This window comes from Apodemus sylvaticus, chromosome 5 (assembly GCF_947179515.1).
Source record: "Apodemus sylvaticus chromosome 5, mApoSyl1.1, whole genome shotgun sequence".
In the NCBI taxonomy this organism is placed as follows: Eukaryota; Metazoa; Chordata; class Mammalia; order Rodentia; family Muridae; genus Apodemus; species Apodemus sylvaticus.
The window spans coordinates 138,210,824-138,231,388 of NC_067476.1; the positions used below are offsets into that span (position 1 = coordinate 138,210,824).

Genomic DNA, 20,565 nt, shown 5'->3' on the forward strand with positions numbered 1-20,565 from the left:
TCTCTAGAGCCATCTTTAATTCATGTGAAACTCTGAGACCTATCTTAACAATGTTACTTCAGATCTCTCACTTTATCCTCAAGTCTGTCATCATGTCTTACCAGAAGATAGTGGCTTTCTATGAAAGCCCTAAGCCAAGCAGCACCACATTCTACACCTATCTTCTCCACTAGTCTTAAAAAGGCAGACCTATGCTACAACAGGGCTCAGGAAACACTAGTCCAGCAACCGTGACTGCTGGGCTCACCAGAATGTCAGCTCCTAAGGATGCTCAATAACACCCCTTCTCCCAGGGATGTACAGAAATGTGGAGACCAGAAAGAAGTGTGGGGCTGAAGGAACTTGGAGAGCCACTCCATCCCAAGGGCAGCAGAGCCAGAGGCCAGCAGCTTTTCCTTCCCCATGAGGCGCAGAGCCAAGGCTGTGGTTCACATAGTCACAGACACCATTTATTACTGAACTGCACTTTCACCTTCACACAAACTATTTCAAAGAGCTGGAACAAGTGTAGGGTGAGGGGAGGGGAGGGACAGGTGCCCCTCAGAAGCCAGGACCCCCAGTGGGCTTCCCCAGGCAAGGGCAGGGAGCATCAGGCTGTCAGTCTCTGGGCACCAGCTCTCCACGGGCACGCGCACAGCAAGCCAGCAGCTCCTCACACATAAATACAGACACGCTTAACAAAAATAGTATATCATCTTCACAAGGAATAAAAACTAGTCTCGAATATGTACAGCAGAGAGCCCGGGGGCAGCCAGAGCTGAGCTGGGACCCACAGGGATGAGACAGGCCAAAGGTGGAACAGAGGAGGGAGAGGCCTGAAGGGCTCCTGGCCAGGCCATTCCGACCTTGGCAGCCCTGCTGCCCAGGCTAGGTGGGGGCAGGGCACAAGAACAGGCCCTTGCAGTCCTCCTCACCTGCGCACCAGGCTCTTCTTCCTGCCCTTCCGGCCTGAGGTAGGGAAGCCCCAGGGCTCCCACAGCTGCTCTGTATAGCTTCCCTTCACTTCTGGGCTGAGGCCAGAGTCCCTGGACCCTGTGGCCAGCACCCAAGGCAAAGATGCCGCAGGCCGATCTTGCAGGAAGTGAGGCAGCTGAAGTCATTAACAGCTCTGGGGCACCATCTTGCGCCCAGTTGGTCCCTCAGTCACGGGCATGGGAGCCAGGGGAGGGGTGTGCTAAGCCGCAAGAGCCACTCTAGCTTTGGCCAGGTGGACTTTCAGCAGCTAAGGCTCTCCTCCTGGGTGGGGCTAGAGTCTAGCCCGAGGCCTCAAGAGAACATTCAGACCACAAGTGGGGGCTTTGGCCAGGCCACAGGTGGGGAGGTTCTAGTCCTTGCCTCATTATCCCAAGCAGCCTGAATTTCTAATTAGTCAAAAGGGCTAAAAGCACCTCACTCAATGGCTCTTGGGGGGTAGAGATGGGAAGGAGGAGCCGCCCCAGGGACACAGCGGGATGGGAAATGATCAATTCTGAGGCCACACACATCAAAACCAAGGCAATCTAGTCTCTTTCCGGGGAAGAACTCCCTGCCAGAAGAGCATTCCCCAGAGGCTCAGGGGTAATTAGGGTCCCACCAACAAGGCAGGCGCTCCTCCCTCACACGTACTCCTTCCTACTCCTGCCAGCCTCCAGAAGCCAGTTTGGGAGAAAACCTTGGGAGTTTTGAGGCCACGGGAACTAAGATGTGGGGGGAGGTGGCTTTCACAGAAGCGTGGTGATTCTAGAAAGCTAACTGCAGGGACTCCGTCTAGGCCCAGCCCTGTGATAGGGCGAGGGGCGTGAGTTGCATGTAGTGGTTCTCCTGGTAGCAATGGTGGCTGAAGAGAGTTGTGGTGGGGGTAGGGTGGGTGGTGAGAAGTGAGTGGACGGTCAGTGTCTGGTCACTTCCGACTGAAGAGCGAGCCCAGCAGAACCACACCAGCCACAGTCATGCCCGTCAGGAACCAGCGGTTGAAGCGCTCCTGGCCTTTCCGGCTCTCGGCTGCTGCATTGTTCCCGTAGAGTTCCACAAAAGTGTCCTGTAGGGAAAGAGAAGGAAAGACACTGTATGAATCTTTGCACAGAATGGGCAGAAAGGGGCATCTCCATGCCTTGGTTAGTTGAAAAGCTCATCATGGCCAGAGAAAAGGTTAAAGGCTGCCTGCCCTCTGCACCCCAGCTGGGGAAGACCAGGCCAGCCTACTGCTGCGGACACAGGCGCAGAGTGAGCTGTACCTTAAGAAGCAGCAGACAGCTTGGAGGGAACAGGACAACAGCAGGGACTAGGAGGAGACAGCGTGCAGGAGGTGGCACAGGCCCATGGGGTGTCATCACACAGCACTAGAGGCTGAGTAGATGCCAACAGGAGTGTCAGGCTCTGGCTTGCCCACTGCTGGCCTACAGGGAGGGGAGGTTCTCAGAGCAGTTCCACTCAGTGGTCTTGGGACTTTCAGATAGAAGATTTTTCTCCCTGTAAAGGGGCCTCAGCCAGAGCTGACTGGTGGGTGGGGAGAACAGAGCAGAACACTTAACATGGACACAGGAGGCCATTCCTGCCCTAGCCCCAGCCCCAGGCTGTCAGTCTTGAACCAGGAGGAGGAGAGCGCTCTGCCGCCAAGCTTAGTCATCAAGAGAGCGTATGACTCAGCAGCTCAGCTGGTGCACGGACATCATAGCCTCCCGGCCAACAAGGCTCTCTTCCACAAGCAGCTGGGACTCCGAGAAGCAAGGAACCTGATTAAGGTCACCCTACTAAGTCACTGATACAAACAGAATCCAAATTTGGTACCTGGCCCCTAGAAATAAGTGTTCACTGTATGCCTATGGAATTGAACGTTGACGTTAGAGCCCAAGCTATTGCTTCTATGGGGGGCAGTCAGGCTCCATCTGGCCCCAGTTGGCTAAGTGAGGCTCCATGAGAAGACTTCCATCTCCTGGGGCTCTGGGCCACCTCCCAGTGTGCTCATTCAGGATGCAGCCTGGTCCCTGTCTTATCTCCTGATCTCCTTCCCACCACCACGCACTGTAGAGCAGACTACTTAAAAACACCAACCAGGTTACTGTCCACTGCACGCAGTCCCCACTCTAGCAGCTTCCTCTGTACCTAGCAGTAGGATGGCACAAACTCTGACTCGAAAAGGTCAATGCTTATGATGCTTTTGAAGAGGCAGCAGTGAGCCATGAGCCCTTATGGCAAAGCTCCTCCTCATCCATTGGAGAAAAGAACCAGAAGCATCAAGCAGATGGGAAGTCCTTTCTGATCACAATGCATCCAGCTCTCTAAACTCTCCATCTTCCCAAGGTGTCCGCACCAGAGCTGTCTGCCTCCCTCCTCACAGCTGCAGACCAGTGAGAGTCTCTTGTAAAAGTAACTTTTATTCACCTGTTGTAATTGTTGTCTGGGAGGCTTACTGCCTCTGTCTGCTAACCTAGGCCTTGTCCTGGAAGATTCTAGTCTCCATCTAATCTAGGCCTAGGATGTTTTCATGCTCTGAGATCTACTGCTGACTAAACTCACTCACTCTTGTTCTTTCTGAACTCGAGCTGGCTGGTTCACCTTAGCTGTTCTGACTCAGACTCCTCTCCCAGCTGATTGATTCAAACTGGCTTTTCTCTTGGCCTCTGAATTGCTCTGCTTGGTCTCAAACTGACTCTAACAGCCTCCTCCTCCGCTACTATCCTGGTCTCCAGGAACTCTCTTCTCCTGTACTGTCTCTCCCTTATGTGGCTTCCCTTTGATCTTGTAAGAGTTGGGCACATCTTATTCTGTCAAATCTTTATCTGATTTGTCACTGTGTCTGCCACTCAACTAGACATCACTTTCAAACAAGGGTGCTTCCTTCTACAAACTAATTTTACTTTCATTGTTTGGTATTAAAGGTGTGAACTAAGGGCGTGTCTATGCTTGCCAAGGGTAGAGCCACACCCTAACTAGGAACAGGTTCAAATATTCTATAATACTCTCTGCCCCTACTCTGGCTATACGGTCTCTTTGTGACCACACTTGTACCCACCCCAACCTTGTTCTCAGCATACTATCTTCTTTTCTCTCTCCTCTCTTTTTCCATCCCTTTTCCAGAGACAGGGTCTAGCCCTGAATTATCAATACCCCTGCCTCAGTCTCCCAAGTACTGGGATCACTAAGGTTACAGGTGGCCACACCCATCTCTTCAGCACTTCTCAGGATCACACCATACTTGCTACAATTTGCCTTCTGTACTAGCTATGTCTAGGTGAGGGCTGAGATCCTGTCTTGTGCTTAGAAAAGGGTCTGGCACAGAGAAAGCTCACTTTACACAGATGGTAGTAACATTCAGTCCCTCCTGGTTTTGCCATCTCTCTTTGCTGCATCATATTCTCTTGTGTTACCCTCTAGGTTTGTTAAGTACACTCTGATCTTCACAACAAAGTGGCCTGATGACATATTTCTGAGTTCATCCCTGGGAAGTTAAGCAACACATGACTGCATACGGAGAACAAATACACTGCACGTCTGCTAAGCCCCAGGTATTGCTCCATCTTCCCGTAGGGCCCTTGGAGGTAGGTGAGAGTCTCATTTCCCAACCGAGGTAAGACGTCTGGCGCTTAAGGCTTGGAACACATTAACTAACAGGCCTGACTGCAGGGACAGCCTACGTTCACAGGGCAGGGCTGCTGCGTACTACACAATAGGTGGCATGTATGAGGCCCTGAGGTCCATCTTTAGTAAATCAGAGTGCCTGCTGTTCTAGTTTCCATCTGTTGGACATGGGAGACTTTTAGCAGTGCCATGGGGTTTTAAGGCAAAGGAACTGTGGCAGCAGAGCTGAGGGGAAGCAACGATCTGGGCAGAAAGCAGTGGCTGGCTGTGCCTTTCTGTTTCATCCATCCTGGTCAGTCTCTATTCGTCTTGGCAAACGGCAAACAAGAAAACTCCTATTAAGACTGAGGATGTAGCACAGTTGGTAGAGTGGCTAGCATGCATGAAACCTTAGGTCCCTGAGACCCTACATACAATCGGTATTGTGGCATTAATTGGTCTTGTGGCACATGCATATAACTCCAGCATGAACAAGATGGAGGCAAGACGTTCAGAAGTTCAAGTTCATCCTTGGATACAGGCAGAGCTTGAGGCCAGCCAGTTAAGTAGGCCCAGGTAAAGCAACAAGATGGAGTACGACTAGAGTGCTGGGCTGTGGGAAGAAAGAGGCCACAGCTAGACAACTGGTTATCTCAAGGGGCCACAAGGAATCAGGGACACTGGGGTGGTTGCCAAAACCCTAAGCCTGGTTCCCGCCCTGGAACTTTCCTGAAGTAGAGGGCTGACAGCCACAGGAAATTTTCAGCTCTGGGGCGGGCTGGAGTAAACAGGGCTTGTCCCCATGAAGGCACAAAGCGTTCACTGTCCAGGAACAGTCATTCCAGGGAGGAGGGGACAGAGAACAAGGCACTGACCACTCCTGTCTCTGTTCCTGAGCTGCATTCTTGGCCAGGGTGATCCTGCTCAGAGCTCCTTCTCCTGAGGGGAGCAGGGCTTTCAAGGGCGTGGATCCTGGTCGTGGCTTTTGCAGTGAGTCGAGCAGAATGGGGTGTGCTGTTCCCGGGGCGGGGTGGGGCGGGGGCTGGAAAAACTGTGGTGTGGGTATATTTAGCCAGGTTCACACGACATACTTGGAAACAAACAGCTATTTTCTCAGCGGGCGGCTGCTCTGGGTAAATAAACAGGACTGCTGAGCTCTTAGGTCTGGAAAAGCAAAGATAAGCCTCCACCACTCCTCAGGGCTCCCACTGATTTTACTATGCAGTGGACAGGGGACTGAAGTCATAGATACATACTCCCAGCAAACCCAGGCCAGAGGTCCGCTGGACTCTGCGTGGGCTAGAGTGAAGTGCGAAATCCCTTGGCGTTGACTGCTGCCTTGGAGATGCATGTGGAGTATAGCGTGGCTGGGGACACAATGCTAATGACCTACACAACAGTCAGACTCCCACCCAAGCAGAACAAATTCAGAGGGCCAACCCACAGCAGGTTTGGAGCAGAGCCCAAACTCAGACTCCAGTTTTCCTAACCTTCACTCCAGGAGAAGTCCAGTCTAGGACAGTTTAAAGGTGTTGTCCTCTCCAACATAACAGGGTTTTCAGTAGTCATGGCCACATACACCAAGGGGCCTGACAGCCTAGTGTTTAATCCCTCTTCAAACCTTTCTTCTCCAACCAGTCTGCAAAACGCCTGTGGAGTCCCCTCCTCCCTGCTCACCTCCTCCCAACTCTGCAACCAACTTCTCTCTGTGTTCCAGGGTCTCTGCACTTCAGGTTACATCACTAATGTCCACAAAGCAACTACCATGCTTCAAGTCCAGCCCTGGAGATAGGCAGTAAACAGGGCTTCCAAATGTTTTATATTCTAGTACATTCTTAGTGGTAGTGAGATTACCTCCAAAAGGGCCCTGCTATTCTAATTGTTTGCTGCTATATATAATGCACAAAAACAGTGTTTCATTATGCTATTCCAATTTCATGGAAAGAGATTTAGCATATAAGTTATCTAAAGAGATTCTTTTTTTTCCTTTTAAAGATCTGTCTGTCTGTCTACCTACATACCTACGTACCTACCTACCTAATGTATGTGAGTGAATACACTGTCTTCTGACACACCAAGAGAGGGCATCAGATCCCATTACAGATGGTTGTGAGCTACCACATGGTTGCTAGGAATTGAACTCAGAACCTCTGGAAGAGCAGTCAGTACTCTTAACTGCTGAACCCTCTCTCCATCCCTAAGAGATTCTTGAGGGAAAGGCTGAAAGAAAAGGGGTGGAGTAGAGGCTGGAGAGATGGCTTAGGGCTAAGAGCACTGACTGCTCTTCCAGAGGACCTGGGTTTACCATTTCTAGCAGCCACATGGTGCCTCACAACCATCTGTAAGAAAGTATCACAAAAACAGTAAGGTCATTGCATAGACCATGGGGCTTAGAAACCAAGAGCGAGTACTTGCTGTGGGTATAGTCATCAGGAAAGCTGAGGAGGCCCCGATGATGGGCCACTGCCAGCCATGGAAGGACTAAACTGCCTTAGGCGCAAAAGAGCATGCTCCCAGGGCCTTGGATGTGCTCAGGGACAGAGCACTTGCCTGACACACTTAATGTCTTTAATTTTATGGGTAGCACCAAGAAAAAAAAGTTCCATCAGAGATTCTAAAGTCACAAAGATCTTGGCAGGATGGAGAAGGAAGCCCCTATCTCTGTGCTGGTCTTCCCTATCAGTCTTGGGGCAGAATGCAAGAAGGACCAAGACTAAGCCAGACCTTGAAACCTAGCTCACCTAATCCGCTGTAGACTGACTTTTAGACAGATTTCTGCCCAAAGGCAGCTAACTGAATGACTCAACTTCTCTCCACAACCACATCAAAGACGTCACAGTGACATGATGTCTGGAGGGTAGGGGCTCACCAGAGGCTGAGTACAGTCCCAACCTGAATGGACCTCTCTTCCCTTTTCTCTCTCACCTGTATCCATGCTTCCTTCTTCCCAAGTGTGATTATGAGCAAAGCTATCCATCTCTCTGGTTTCTAGTGTCCTCATTTGCTAAGAAGTAAGAATAAAGCCATGCCGGGCGGTGGTGGCGCACGCCTGTAATCCCAGCACTCTGGGAGGCAGAAGCAGGCGGATTTCTGAGTTCGAGGCCAGCCTGGTCTACAGAGTGAGTTCCGGGCCAGCCAGGGCTACACAGAGAAACCCTGTCTCCAAAAAACCAAATCCAAAAAGACCAAAAAAAAAAAAAAAAAAAAAAAAAAAAAAAAAGAATAAAGCCATATGTGACAGCTGGCTGCAGTACTTGGGACTGAACCCCTAGCCTTACACACGCTAGGCAAGTGCTCGACCACAGACTTGCACAGCCCCAGCACTCTTCACTTTCTGTTTAAGAGATGGGGGCTCACTGCATTGCCCAGGAGCTTGAGATATTCTTGCCTCAGCCTTCCAAATAGCTGGAACCACAGACATGTGTCACCCACTGGTTCTGGCCCTTTATTGTGTATGTGTCAGTCTGAGCTAAAGCACTCTACTTCTGGTGGCCCATATTCCCCAACCATCTATACTCACATTCACTTGAAAGATGATTCTTTGTCCTGTCTCCCCCACCAGCTATTCACCTGTTATCTCTAGAGCCTGGCACCGCATTTGGAATGCAGCAGGTGCTATAAAGAACCCTACTATAGATAAATGAATGAATACTTCTGTTTAATGTTCAGGGTATTTCTTAATAACCCTTGCAAATGTTAATGTGGAACTCTAGATATAAGTGGTGATGGGTTTTGGATTTTTATTTATTCTGGTCCCCTTGTGAGGTGCTCTGATTTGCCCTTTTTATAGGTCAGCTCATCAGCTGTCCCCAAATTCTGCCACTGGGTACCACTGTTGCCCACTTGAGACCTACAGATCTGTAGCAACAACAATTAGATTGTGCTCTTCTCAATTTCCAAACAACAGACCCGCTGCTGCCCTGATAATGGCCCATACTCACGTACTTCTGTGAAGGAAAGAGGTAAGTAAACTGTGGCTCAGAAGCATTAAGAGACCTTGCCAAAGTGGGTCAGGTAGTTTAAGTCTGATGAGTCAGGCAGCAAAACCCATATTCTAGGCCATGGTCAGGGTCTGGGTCCTTCCAAGAGAGTAAGGTGGTCTAAAGCTACCAGCCAAACAAATGAGTCCCATCCAGTCAGTTGAGGAGCTCAGGGAGAGGACAAGGCCAAAACCAGGGAAAGTGAAACCCCTCCATGCTGGCTTCAGTGAGGAACAAGCTCCTGTGCCAGACAGTGCTTCCTTCCTCCTGGGTGACTCTGGAAAGCCACCAGGCCTGTGCCCACTGCTTCCTTCCTGTTCGGTTATTTCAGGAAAGATGTGGGTGGAGAAGAGGAAGGGGCTCCTCAAAGCGACACCTCACAAGAAACCGTGGCAGTGTGCCTCTCCCTGGCCTTGGCAAGATCCCATGTGGATAGGTTGTGAGTCACTTGCAGAGTCACATTTTATTCCTAGCCTCAGTTTCTCTCAGAGAGAAGCTGATAGATGACAGCTGAATAGACAAACAAGGCTGTGTTAGAAGATCCCAGGAGGCAGTGGGGGAGGGGTGGCACGCAGGCTTTCTCTCTAGGCAGGAGTGTAGGCAGCAACTCCGAAGAAGTGAGGCTTATGGCTGGAATCCACTTCCCGTGGCATTCCTGGGGGAGCTGTTGACCTACGTGATGTGAGGGAAATAAGCTCTCCTCTACTTTGAGGACTAGAGACCTGGATGTGGGCGCTCTAGACAGGCGGATCAGTGGGGTGGGGGTGGGAGCAGAGGCAGCAGGCTCTGGTGTGCCTGCAGGGCAGTGTGGACATTAGGGGTTGCACATACTCAGTGAAACAAGGTGATCTTTTGATTGCTTCCTGGCTGAGGGTCTATGTGGTTGAGGCCATGTGAGCTTCAGGGAATCTTTGGGGACATTTTCACATCTTCCTCTCTGTTGGTCATCTGTCAGCCTCTTTTCTCCTTCCCCTTCCCCCACCATTAGTTCTAAGAAAAGGAGCCTGACAGATGTGCTCATTTCTCAGAACAGGAAGCGGCTATGTAGGGAGGAGATAACACCTCGCTGGGGAATTGAGAAGTATCCGGCAGGCCGAGCAACAGAGGTCTTCCATCTGGCCAGCTTTGAAACGGGCTACTCAGCTAGGCGCCAGGAGAGCTTCACAACACTCTCTGGGGCAGACTGCTCAATAGAGTTTGCAAGCACCTGCTCCCAGAGGGTGGGTGACTTGACAACCAGTATGCACTGGACCAGCATCTTGAGGTTAAGAAATCACCTAGCACTCCCTCAGAACAGCCACAGGGAATGTAAGGCTGGCGGTGATCCCAGCACTCACTGCAGGAGTAAAGCATGATATCCCCAAGGTCATGTCACACATCTCAGGTGAAGCCGAATCCCAGGAGCCTGGTTCTAGAGCCCAGCACATCCTTCCCTGGGCAGTGCAGCAGGCTTTGTGAGGCCTCTTTTCTCTTTTCTCAGCCCTTTCATCTCAAACATGGTGACTTCCTATCCACTCTCAAGTAGATGATAACAGTGCTCTAGTCTCCCAGTGTTCCAGGCCAGGACACTCAGGCTCAAGAGCCACCTGTGTGTGACTATGTGCGCACATATGCAGGTGCCTACTAAGTAAAGAAAAGGGTACTGACTCCCTGATCTGGAGTTATAGGTGCCTGTGAGCAGCCTGATCTGGGTGCTGAGAACGGCATGCTGGTCCTCTGATGAATGAGCCTTAGAATTCACTAACATTTCTATCCACCTTTGCCTGAGGTCCCCCAACATTACCATCTCTCTGATAGAGTAAGAGATAGACTGCCATGGTCACACAGTTTGTCCTATGTATATGATCTACATCAGCAGGAGGTTACAGTCATTCCATGGTAGTCTCTCCATCTGTGTACAACACTGTAAATCTGGCTAGAAACCATTCTTTTAGGGAGTGAGCACTTCTACTTATCCAAACATCTGGATCTGTTCTCATCTTTGCTGTTCCAGCTGCCAAGGAAGGTAGTTGAGGACAGAAGCAGCTCTGCCAGGCTTCCTTGGCCTGGGCCAGTTTCCTGTTTGAGTGTTTCTTCATATGTGAACTAGAGGTGCTTCCTGGGTAAGAGCAAGATTGACTTATTTCCCACAAAGCTAGGCTGTCAGAGCAGAGTATGCACGTAGCCAGCAAGTCTGGCAAGTAGACTAAGATGTTTAATTCTGAACATCTTATCTATCTATGAGTGAGATTTAAAAAAATGACCTCAATTCAGATTACTACAAGGATTCACCACCATACATGCAAATCATGATACACAGTCAACTCTGAGGAAATGTTAGGAACAACTAGTGTTAGATTCATTACTAGCCAAGGCACAGTTTGAGACTCCATGACCTGTAAGGGTGGGTGGGGGTGTGGTGGTGTCCTACTCTTAGGCTCACAGGACCATCTTCAAGTAAGCCATCTGCTTACTTTTTCCATTTACCTGTAAGTTCTGGTCTCTGGGCCTAAGTGGGTGCTGGGCCCAGAGAAGGTGCTGAAAAGAATAGAGGCCAGGTAGAGTTGGTTCCCTCTTCATTCTCATCTATCTTGGCAATACCACAAGAAGGCCTTGCAATATCAAGCAACTAGGCAGGAACCTGGCATTCTCCAGACACCAAGTCCTCAGAGGTTCATGTAGAAGGCTGAGAAGCTTATGGGAAAGTACTAGAAAAGACATCTTCTCTGAGCTCACACCATCAGTCTCAGCACTTGGGAGGTAGAAGCAGGAGATCCATGAGCTGGAGACCAGCCTAGTCTACATACTGAGTTCCAGGCCAGCCAAGATGTATAGTAAGACCTCTGTCTCAAACAAGCAAGAAAGCACACAAGCACACAAATCAAAACCACATTCTGGGGGGTGCCAATGAGATGGCTTTGCAGGTAAAGGTACTTGTTACCCACATATCTGACAACCTGAGTTTGATCCCCAGAACCTACCCAGTGCGAGAGAACCAACTTCCATAAATGTGCCCCCACCAGACAAATACATGTAATAATAATAATAATAATGATGATGATGAGATCTTCTTCACTGTGTTGGGACAACTGGGGTCCACAGCAGCCTCTTCTGCCTCCTTCCCCTCAGTCATGCCCAGACTTTCTCTTGGAGGTGCTCAGTCTTGGCCGCTGGTGAAAAATGCTGGGCAGGGTGGGTTTTTCTTCCCAGCTCCATTGCTAATTTGCTTGAGATAAGTCCACTCCCCGGCCCGGTGTTTCCCTACCTATAAAGTGAGGGAGGGGCTATAGAGATGGCTCAGTTCCCAGCACCCACATGATGGCTCACAGTAATCCGTAACTCCAGTACCAGAGACTCCAAATCCAATGTCTTCTTCTGACCCAAGGAATCCAGACACATACAGAGTGGGTGCATAGACCTACATGCATGCAAAACACTCATACACTTAACAATAAATAAACCACACACAAACGAATAAATAAATGAAAATGATCCCATCACAGGGATTCTGCAAGGGCTACTAGGAAGAAGAAAGTAACTCATTTGGGTCCTTTCAGGGCATTCAAAAGGCTAAGGACCCATGTGTGAAGGTGGAGACCCAACATCCCGGGAGGATGTGTTGCTACAAAAGGGTCTATCCCTCCTCTATCTACAATAGCTCTGCTTCCCATCCTGAGGAACTGAGGGGAAAAGGACAGTGGCTCATCTATGAGCCAGGGCAAGTTTCCAAGTGGTCAGAACTTTTCAAGCACTGGAGCCTCAACCTCTGCACCCTAGCACTGCCCCCAACTAGCCCAGACAAGTCCTGGGTATTTTCAGCCACCTTTATCTGATTAGAAATGTTTGGAATTCCACTGGCTGAAGGCAAGCAATCCGGAGGATTATGCAATGGGTACAAATCTCTAGAAGGCCCTTCCCTTCTGTTCTTCCCCCTCTGCTACATATGAATGCACCCAACCCTCCAAATATCTGAAACCTTAGAGGTCCTTGTGGGCCACATCAACCACAGCCCAGGTTCATCAGCCCTTCACAGTGCAGAGCTACAGGCTGCAGACAGTCAGGGAAGAGCCACCAAAAGGTGCTATCTAAGCAACTGATAATATACATCATTATCATGAAGTCCAGAACAGCTAACTATCTGTTTAGGTAGAGGGACTCCTAGAAATCTTAGTGTCATGATGTGTGGCTCCTGCCTAGATCAATTTGTCTCAACAGATGGACACTGAAATCCAGGTGCATGACCAAAGACTACCAGGTATAAGTCAAAGCCTGGTCTTAGGCCTCCTGACTCCTGGGGCAAAGACTCTGCTGAGCCTGATGTTGTAGGGTACAAGAACAGCTGTACCCACTCCACAAGCATGGCAGCAGAATCAAATGGCCCATGGTATATGCCCAATAAATGCTTTGACTCCAGCTAAAGATGAGTGGCACTTCCCGTAGTCTATTAGTTTTAGCTTTATTTAACAGCTAGTACCCCTCCCAGGAAAAGTCTTGTTATATAACCCAGGTTGGAGTTAAATACAGTAAGTTCTTCCTTTTGCTGCCCCTTTCCACACCTGATGCTCTTAGGCTTGGAAGTTGGAGATGATTTTAAGGAAGAGATACCATATGCCCTCTGGTTCCTTCCACGTCTCAAGAGACAGTAAAGGAAGGACAGATTGATTGTTCTGTTCCAACTTGTCTGCCCACCACCCATCAGTCATCTGTGCAGGCAGGCCCTCTTTGTAAGCTAGGCTACCTAGAGTTAGAAGCAGGAAGATCCAGACAAGTGGGCCTGTTTCTGCCTGGGCTTTCATTTATCCAATCTGTGCTGTGTCAGGTGGTGAGCACTGATGAGCTGGGGACAAAGCAGTCAAAGTTCCCTGGGTCTGGGCCCTGAGCTCCCTCTGCCTAGGCCTAACAGATCTCCACAGGAAAGATGTTGAACCAAGATTGTTCATGGGCTTTAAGATAACTAGAGGTGCCAGCTGTGGTGACACAGGACTTTAATCCTAGTACCAAGGCAGGGATAAGTGGATTTCTGTGAGTTCAAGGCCAGCCTGGTCTACACAGGGAGACCCTGTCTCAACAAACAAATCAAAACCAAAACAACAACAAATCCAAACCAAACAACAGCAAAAACAACCCCAAACCCAAAAAACAACCAAACACACAATAAAAGGTAAGTGGAGATGGTACAAGGGCAGCCTGTGGCCAAGCTTTGCCCTAGAATACAGCTAAAGAAAGTAGTCTCAGGGAAGGTGTGGCTAGGCAGAGCAGCAGAGTCTGCTTCGGGCCAGAAAAAGTCATCCCAGTGCCAGGCACAGCAGAGCTGGCAGTTCTATAAGAACAAAGGCCAGAGTGTGCCAGGCTTGAGGGGCCTAGTGAGGCAGCATCGTGGGGGACGGGCACGCACAAACGTGTAGGTGAGGTCCACGGAGATCAGACAGCAGAGAGCAGAAATGAAAACAGGCTGGGTCCCAAAGGGCAGCAGCTTCAGCTCTGTAAACACCAGACAAGTGGAGGAGGGCTCAGGTGCAGGTCTGGGGACCCAGCTGAGCTCAGCAGGAGGATGGGACCTCCCCAGTCTCCTCCACCAATGGTGAAGACACTAAACTGAACAGAAGCCCAGACACGCCTGGGCAGAGCCATCTCCTCAAGCCCCACAGTCCAGATGGTCTTTTCTGACCCTCTGCTTAATCCAGCCAGCTCCACCCACAAGCTCTTGAAGATCCTGTTCAGAGGGGGGCATCCCTTCCCTACCCGATGGGTCTCTGAGAACATGGCTGCAGGTGCAGGGGCAAAGTCAGAATTGCTGTAACTGCCAGGCCAGCAGTGCCTGACCTACATCTCCATGCTTGGTTGCATGAAAGAAAACACCAGGGCTTTCCGTTAGCGCTCACTAGATGCAGCTGGTTCAGGGAGGCCTGAGCTTTCTGAAGGTCTGTCGAGAGTAGGGCAAGACGGCTGGCCTCCAAAGTATGATTTGGCTTTGGGGACCTCTGGAGATTTCAGAGATTAGAATCTTCCTTCTACCAATTTCTCCCACTGAAGCTTTCTTCGTTTTCTAATATATTATCCTTATTAAGAAAACACCCCCTCCCCCACACACACATGAGCGAGCGAGCGAGCAAGCCAGAGACAGAGAGAATGAGAGCTCAATTATTCAATTGGAAAAAAAGTTCCCAAACTAACAGTTGCTTTTCTTACAAACCACTGGCACTTAAAGGCAGCGTTAGTTTTTTTGGAGAAGGGGCACAACAACAATAACAACAACCACACACAGAAACAAACAAACAAACAAACAAACAACAAACAAACAAATCCCAACAATTTAAAAGTTCTGGCCAGGAGTGGCAAATCCGCCTGGCTCCCAGCACTGAAGGCGGAGGCAGGAGAGCAGAAGCTGAGGGTCGTCCTCAGGCCCGCTGGGCTGGGTAAGCCTCTGCTGTGTAAGGCCCTGGTCAGGAGACATGGCTTTCCTCCGTTCTAGCATGGTAGTATCCAGGTACCATCATCTCAATGAGGCGGGCTTTACTTACATCCTTACAGCAGAAGAGCTCTCACTCTGCTTCCAAAGCCCTCGGACCCTTCCCTGGGGAATTTTGCTTCCCTCGAGGGAATGGTAAGATGAAAGGAAAGAGACTGAGGTTTTAGGTTAGGAGAAAAGATTCTATCTGGACTCATGAATCTTAGAGAAGAGCCCACTGACTCCACTTACTAAATCAGTACAGCCCCTCACTGCATCCTAAATAGTCGTTCTTTACCCACCAGCACACCACAGGATAACACCTCTCATCACAGAAACTTCTCTTTGCAGGGGATGGAAACCATTACATAAAGCCATAGCTGGTGAAAATGTGGAGAACAACTCTCCACTGGGATACATGGCCTCAACAGATACACCCGAAAACCAACCCCCCACACCTAAGACCTAGGATATACACTGTGGAAGAGGGTGTGGAAAGATTTTAAGAGACAGAAGACCAAGAGATCATCCTTAAAGGTTGTCTCCTAGAAACAACAGGGAAGCTATACTCATGATACCTGAATATGGCTCCTAAATAAGATCTGAACAGTATCAACACCAATGGACACGCTAACATGGACGGGAGAAAGCCAACCCTAGAAAAAGGATCATGGGAAACCACTGGTGAGGGAAGGAGAACAGGTCTTCTCCAGGGAGGTGTCCCCTACTTAGTTATCCAGTATTAAGTGGTCAGCCTTGCAATCATATTTTTATGTATCTATTACATATATATGTGTAACAGTAATTAAAAAAAAAGAGGCCATGAATTTGCAACAGAGTGAGGGTTTGGTGGAAGAAAAAGGAGAGAAATGATGCAATTATATTTTAATTTAAAAATTGGGGGTGGTGTGGGGCTGGAAAGATGGCCCTGTGGTTAAAAGGATTTGCTTCTCTTGTGGAAGACCTGGGTTTGGTTCCCAGCACCCACACAGTAGCTTCTAACTGCCTATAACTCCAGCTCCAGGGAACCCATGCCTCTTCTGCTCTCCATAGGCTCCTCTATGTACATGGTACACATACATACACCCAAGTGCACATACATAAATAAAACATTTTTTTTTAAATTGCAAAACCTTTTCAACATTGAAAAAAAAATCACCCTCCACCTTTGTATGTGTATGTGCCAGTGTACTATCTTGTAGAGTCGATTTTCTCCTTCACCTTTATGTGGGCTCCAGAGGTGGAACTCAGGTAGCCATGTCTACATGGAAGAGAATTCTTCCTGATAAGCCATCTTGCTGACTAGAAAGTGATTTTGAATATCAGGAGTGTCTTCTCTTTTGTGGTGCTGAAAACAGAATGGCAGGCCTCACTCAGCCTAGGTTAAGTTCTCCACTACTAAGCTATATCTCAGCTCTCAGCACTGGCATTTCTTTACTGTGTGACCCCTGAAGTCCCTTCACCTCTAGTGGCAGCTGTGAGGAATGGATGAAGTCCTCAGGGAAGGTATTGTTGTCACTGAGCATGGCCACGTCAAGGATCTCAAGCCTTCTCTTAGTTCATGTGCAGAAAGTATTGACCAGCTGGGTGGTGGTGGCACACACCTGTAATCCCAGCACTCTGGGAGGCAGAAGCAGGCGGATTTCTGAGTTTGAGGCCAGCAGCCAGCCTGGTCTACAGAATGAGTTCCAGGACAGTCAGGGCTATACAGAGAAACCCCGTCTCGAAAAAACCAAATCCCCCCCACCCCCCCAAAAAAGTATTGACCATAGAGCTTTGTGCTCCTAGATGTTTAGTTAGTGTAAGACAGCACAGAGCCCTCCTACTGGGATTAGCTAAACCTGACTCCTCTGCCAGCTGTGTACAGTAGACTTATGTGCAGTTCTATCAGAGGCCCATTAGAGGGTATGGCCCACCCCATCCCAGCTTTTTTTTTTTTAATGTATATATCTGTCTCTTATTCATTCCCTCATTATCCCAATAAAGGTCTAAAGTTGTGCAGATTGTGGCAGCCATCTGATTTTCTTCACTTTTAAACCAAAGTGCTGAAGGAACACCGAGGAAGCCATCTAAGAAGCCCTTGGTGCCTGCCTTGCACTGTCCACCCATGAGCAGATCACTGGCTCCCCAGTGTCCTTGGCCTGTGCTACCTCTACCTACTAGCTCACTCATCCTTGGGAACAGGCTGCAGTACAGGAACTGGATGGAACTGCATCTGGTCACTAAGTTCCTTCTGATGCCAATGAAAAGATGGCCACTATTTATAGCAGGTGCTGAGCTCTTTTATGTGTTTAAAATTAACATCTATGGATGAGGAAGAGGAAGGTCACTAAGGTGAATTTACTTGTTCAGGATTCTATAGACACAAAATGAGTAGGTAGTGTTGAAAGCCAGATATATTTGACTGTAGAACCTTCAGGAGCCATGTCTAGGGATGTGTCTTTGCTACGATATCAGCACAGACTGTCCATAGCTGATGAGCCACCGGCATTCACTTGGCATCCCAATCCTTTGCTGCCTGTCCTAAGCACCTGGGATACAGTGTGGGGCCGAGAGTAGGTGGAGGTATAGGTCTTCTTTAAAATGTTCAGTATGAAGCAGGGCAGCCAGACAAAAGCCAGATACCCATACTAGAAAGGACATCAAACAATAAGAAAAAGTGCATGGGATAGAAGGAGAGCTGAGGGAATCCCAGAACCACAGTAATGGAGAAATAATGGATGATGAGAGGCTCACCAGGTCAAAGAGCATTGGCTGTTCTTCCAAAGGACCTAGGTTCAATTCCCAGCACTTACGTGGAGGCTCACAACCATCTGTAAATCCAGTCCTGAGAGGTCTACATCCTCTTCTGGCCTCCCTGGGCACGTCAGACACACATGGTGCATAGACATATATGCAGACAGAAAGCTCATACACATAAAATAAATTTAATTGAAAAAAAAAAAGAGCTAATGATGGGGTGTTTTGAGTCTAACCAACTATATTTGGATTGAGTTTTATTTGTGTTTATTAATATTAAACCTTGTAACTATTATTTAACTTGGAACACTCCCATGTTCTAGTACAGACAATGAGAACAGAGAAGAACAAAGAATATAAATTTAGTGTCCATAGCTTACTTGCCATGTACAAGGTGCTAGGATCCATTCCCAGCACAAACAACAAAACACACCTGTCAAAAGAACTTTATATTCCCCATGAAGGACTATTGTGGAGATTAAAACTGACAGTGCACCTACAGTATCCTGCACAGTGATGGGCTCAATATAACAGTAGTATTTACACTGTCGTTAGTATATTAATTATAGATATGTCATGCCTAGAGACCCGCTGATGGCCAAAAGAAGACTTAAAGACTTAAAGCTCTCCACATAGAGCTTCAAAGTTAGGGATATAGAAACTGACAATCCTAACTAGATTTGGAAACTTTCCATCGGGAAGGCTGGTGACTCAGTATGACCATTGCAGGCCATAGAGGACATATATGGCCTTCTCCTGGTAACTCCATAGATCCTAGCTGTGAGCTCATGTGTCTTCTCAAAGCCTGATTCCTCATCAATATGAGATTCCATGGTCTCATTTTATTATTCCTGATAATATAGAGAGTACACTTTAAAAAGTGCTATGGGTATTGGCTAGGCATAGTGGCATACACCTTTAATCCCAGCACTCAAGAGACAGACGCTGAGACAGGCAGATCTCTGTGAGTTTGAAGCTAGCCTTGTCTACATAGTGAGTTATAGGCTACGCAAGGCTGTATGGTGAGACCATCTCAAATAAACAAAGAAACAAATTAACTAATTAAGCTTTAAAAATAATAAAGACTGTAGGTGCTATCCTGGTGGCTCATGTCTTTAATCCCAGTATTTGGGAGGGGGAGACTGAAGGTTGGCTATTGGGTCCAAAGCCACCCTGGTCTACATAGTGAATTCCAGGCCAGCCAAAGTTACATAGAGAGAATTTGTCAAACAACAGTTCACCCCACAAGAAAAATTTTAAAAAGTGAGGATATTATATGAGAATTAACCTGGCTCTGTATCACTTACCCAGCTGGGCCAGAGACCCTGGTACACATACGTATTTAACCCTTCTGCCTTTAACTTTTCACAAGTCTCTGTTTGGTGGTTGAGAACTAACACATAAAATACTATGCCAGACATGCAGCGAGTTTCACTTGATACATGAAAATGTTATTTTTGTATCCTTGTCATAAATGTGCAGTACCAAACAAACCTCCCAAGGAGGATGTGTGTGTGCAGAAGATGCTGCTGCTCTCTCAGAGGACCAGAGCTTTGTTCCCAGCACCTGCATCCAGTAGCTTACAATCATCTTAGACCTGGCTGGTCCAGAACTCACTGTGTGGACTCAGAGACTTACCTGCTCTGCTTCTCCAGTGCTGGATTTAAAGGTGTATTATATTTGCAGAGGGTCTAAGAACATACAGGGCTGTTAACTGTGTATCATAATGGCTGAGGGGATAGGAATGTCAAGCAGGAGCTACATGCCTTGTAGACCTAGCACTCAGCAGGTAGGGACAGGAACATCACCTGAGTTCCAGGTTTGAAGTCAGCCTGGACAATACAGCAAGAATCCCATCTCCCAAACCAAAACAATACAGAAATTAATAGCAATACTGGCCTATAAATGTCAACCATTCTTTCTGTTTATACAGGGTAACACACAAGACCTTAGCTAGAGGGGTTTGGTTACAGATATTTTAAAAGAATTCTCTAAATAACAAAACCAAAACGGAGTGACAAAATGAACCCACCACCGAGGTTCTATGACTATTAATTCAGTGCCAACCTGATGCCACCTGTTCCTCAACTGCTTTCTATCCTGTGGTACTATGAGGCAAACCCCAGATGCACTCAGTATGCATTTCTGAGAAGCAAGGTACATTCAAGAAAAAATTTATGTAGAAAGTTTGAACCTCCCCAGAACCCAAATCTTGGAAAGGTTTTAAATGTGATCAAACTTTCCCAGAGGATAGCTGTGCTCAGCACGAGGAGGACACAGCGTATATATAAAGTCTAGCATGACTCAAGTCATAGTGGTTTAGGTTTGCAGCCAGTTAAAAGCCACTAGAATAAAGGTATCCCACCTAAAAAAAAGCACTAAAGTAATGAGACAGGTGTTGGGGGTGGGGAGGGAGATGGATGGAAAGACAAACAGAATGTTCCAGATTTATTAAGGACTTAACTGTGGAGAACAAAGCTTTGAAACTTTTAGAAGAGAGCTGTGGAGGAGACTGGGGTGAAGCTACTTCAGGCCAAGCCTGATGACCTGACGAGGACCCATGTGGTGAGAAGAAAAGACAGATTACTGAACTTTGTTCTCTGACCTGAACGTGTGCACACAACACATAGACACATCCATAAAACAAACCAATTTAATTAAAACGTTAAGAAATATTTTAGAAGAATATATTGACAATGTCTTTAGGGATCACAAAAAAGAAAAGGGAAAGTTTATTAAAATATAAATGCTATAAATCACAAAAGATTCAATTCCATTAAAATGCTGACTGGCTAGGAACACTTACAGAGGACCTAAATTCTGTTACCAGTCCCTACATTAGGTAGCTCAGAGCCACTGTAACTCCAGCTCTAGGAGACCTGA

At 48.0% G+C, this 20,565-nt stretch overlaps 1 protein-coding gene across 1 annotated transcript in view; it reads right to left on the reverse strand.

The window, feature by feature from the left end:
* Positions 1-427: 427 nt before the first annotated feature.
* Bcl2l1 (BCL2 like 1) overlaps positions 428-20,565 on the reverse strand; it is a 49,883-nt gene continuing 29,745 nt past the window's right edge. Inside the window, exon 3 of the mRNA XM_052183931.1 lies at positions 428-2,017. Within this exon, the coding sequence (XP_052039891.1) occupies positions 1,880-2,017 (138 nt within the window). The 3' untranslated portion in view covers positions 428-1,879. The remainder of the gene's footprint in view (positions 2,018-20,565) is intronic.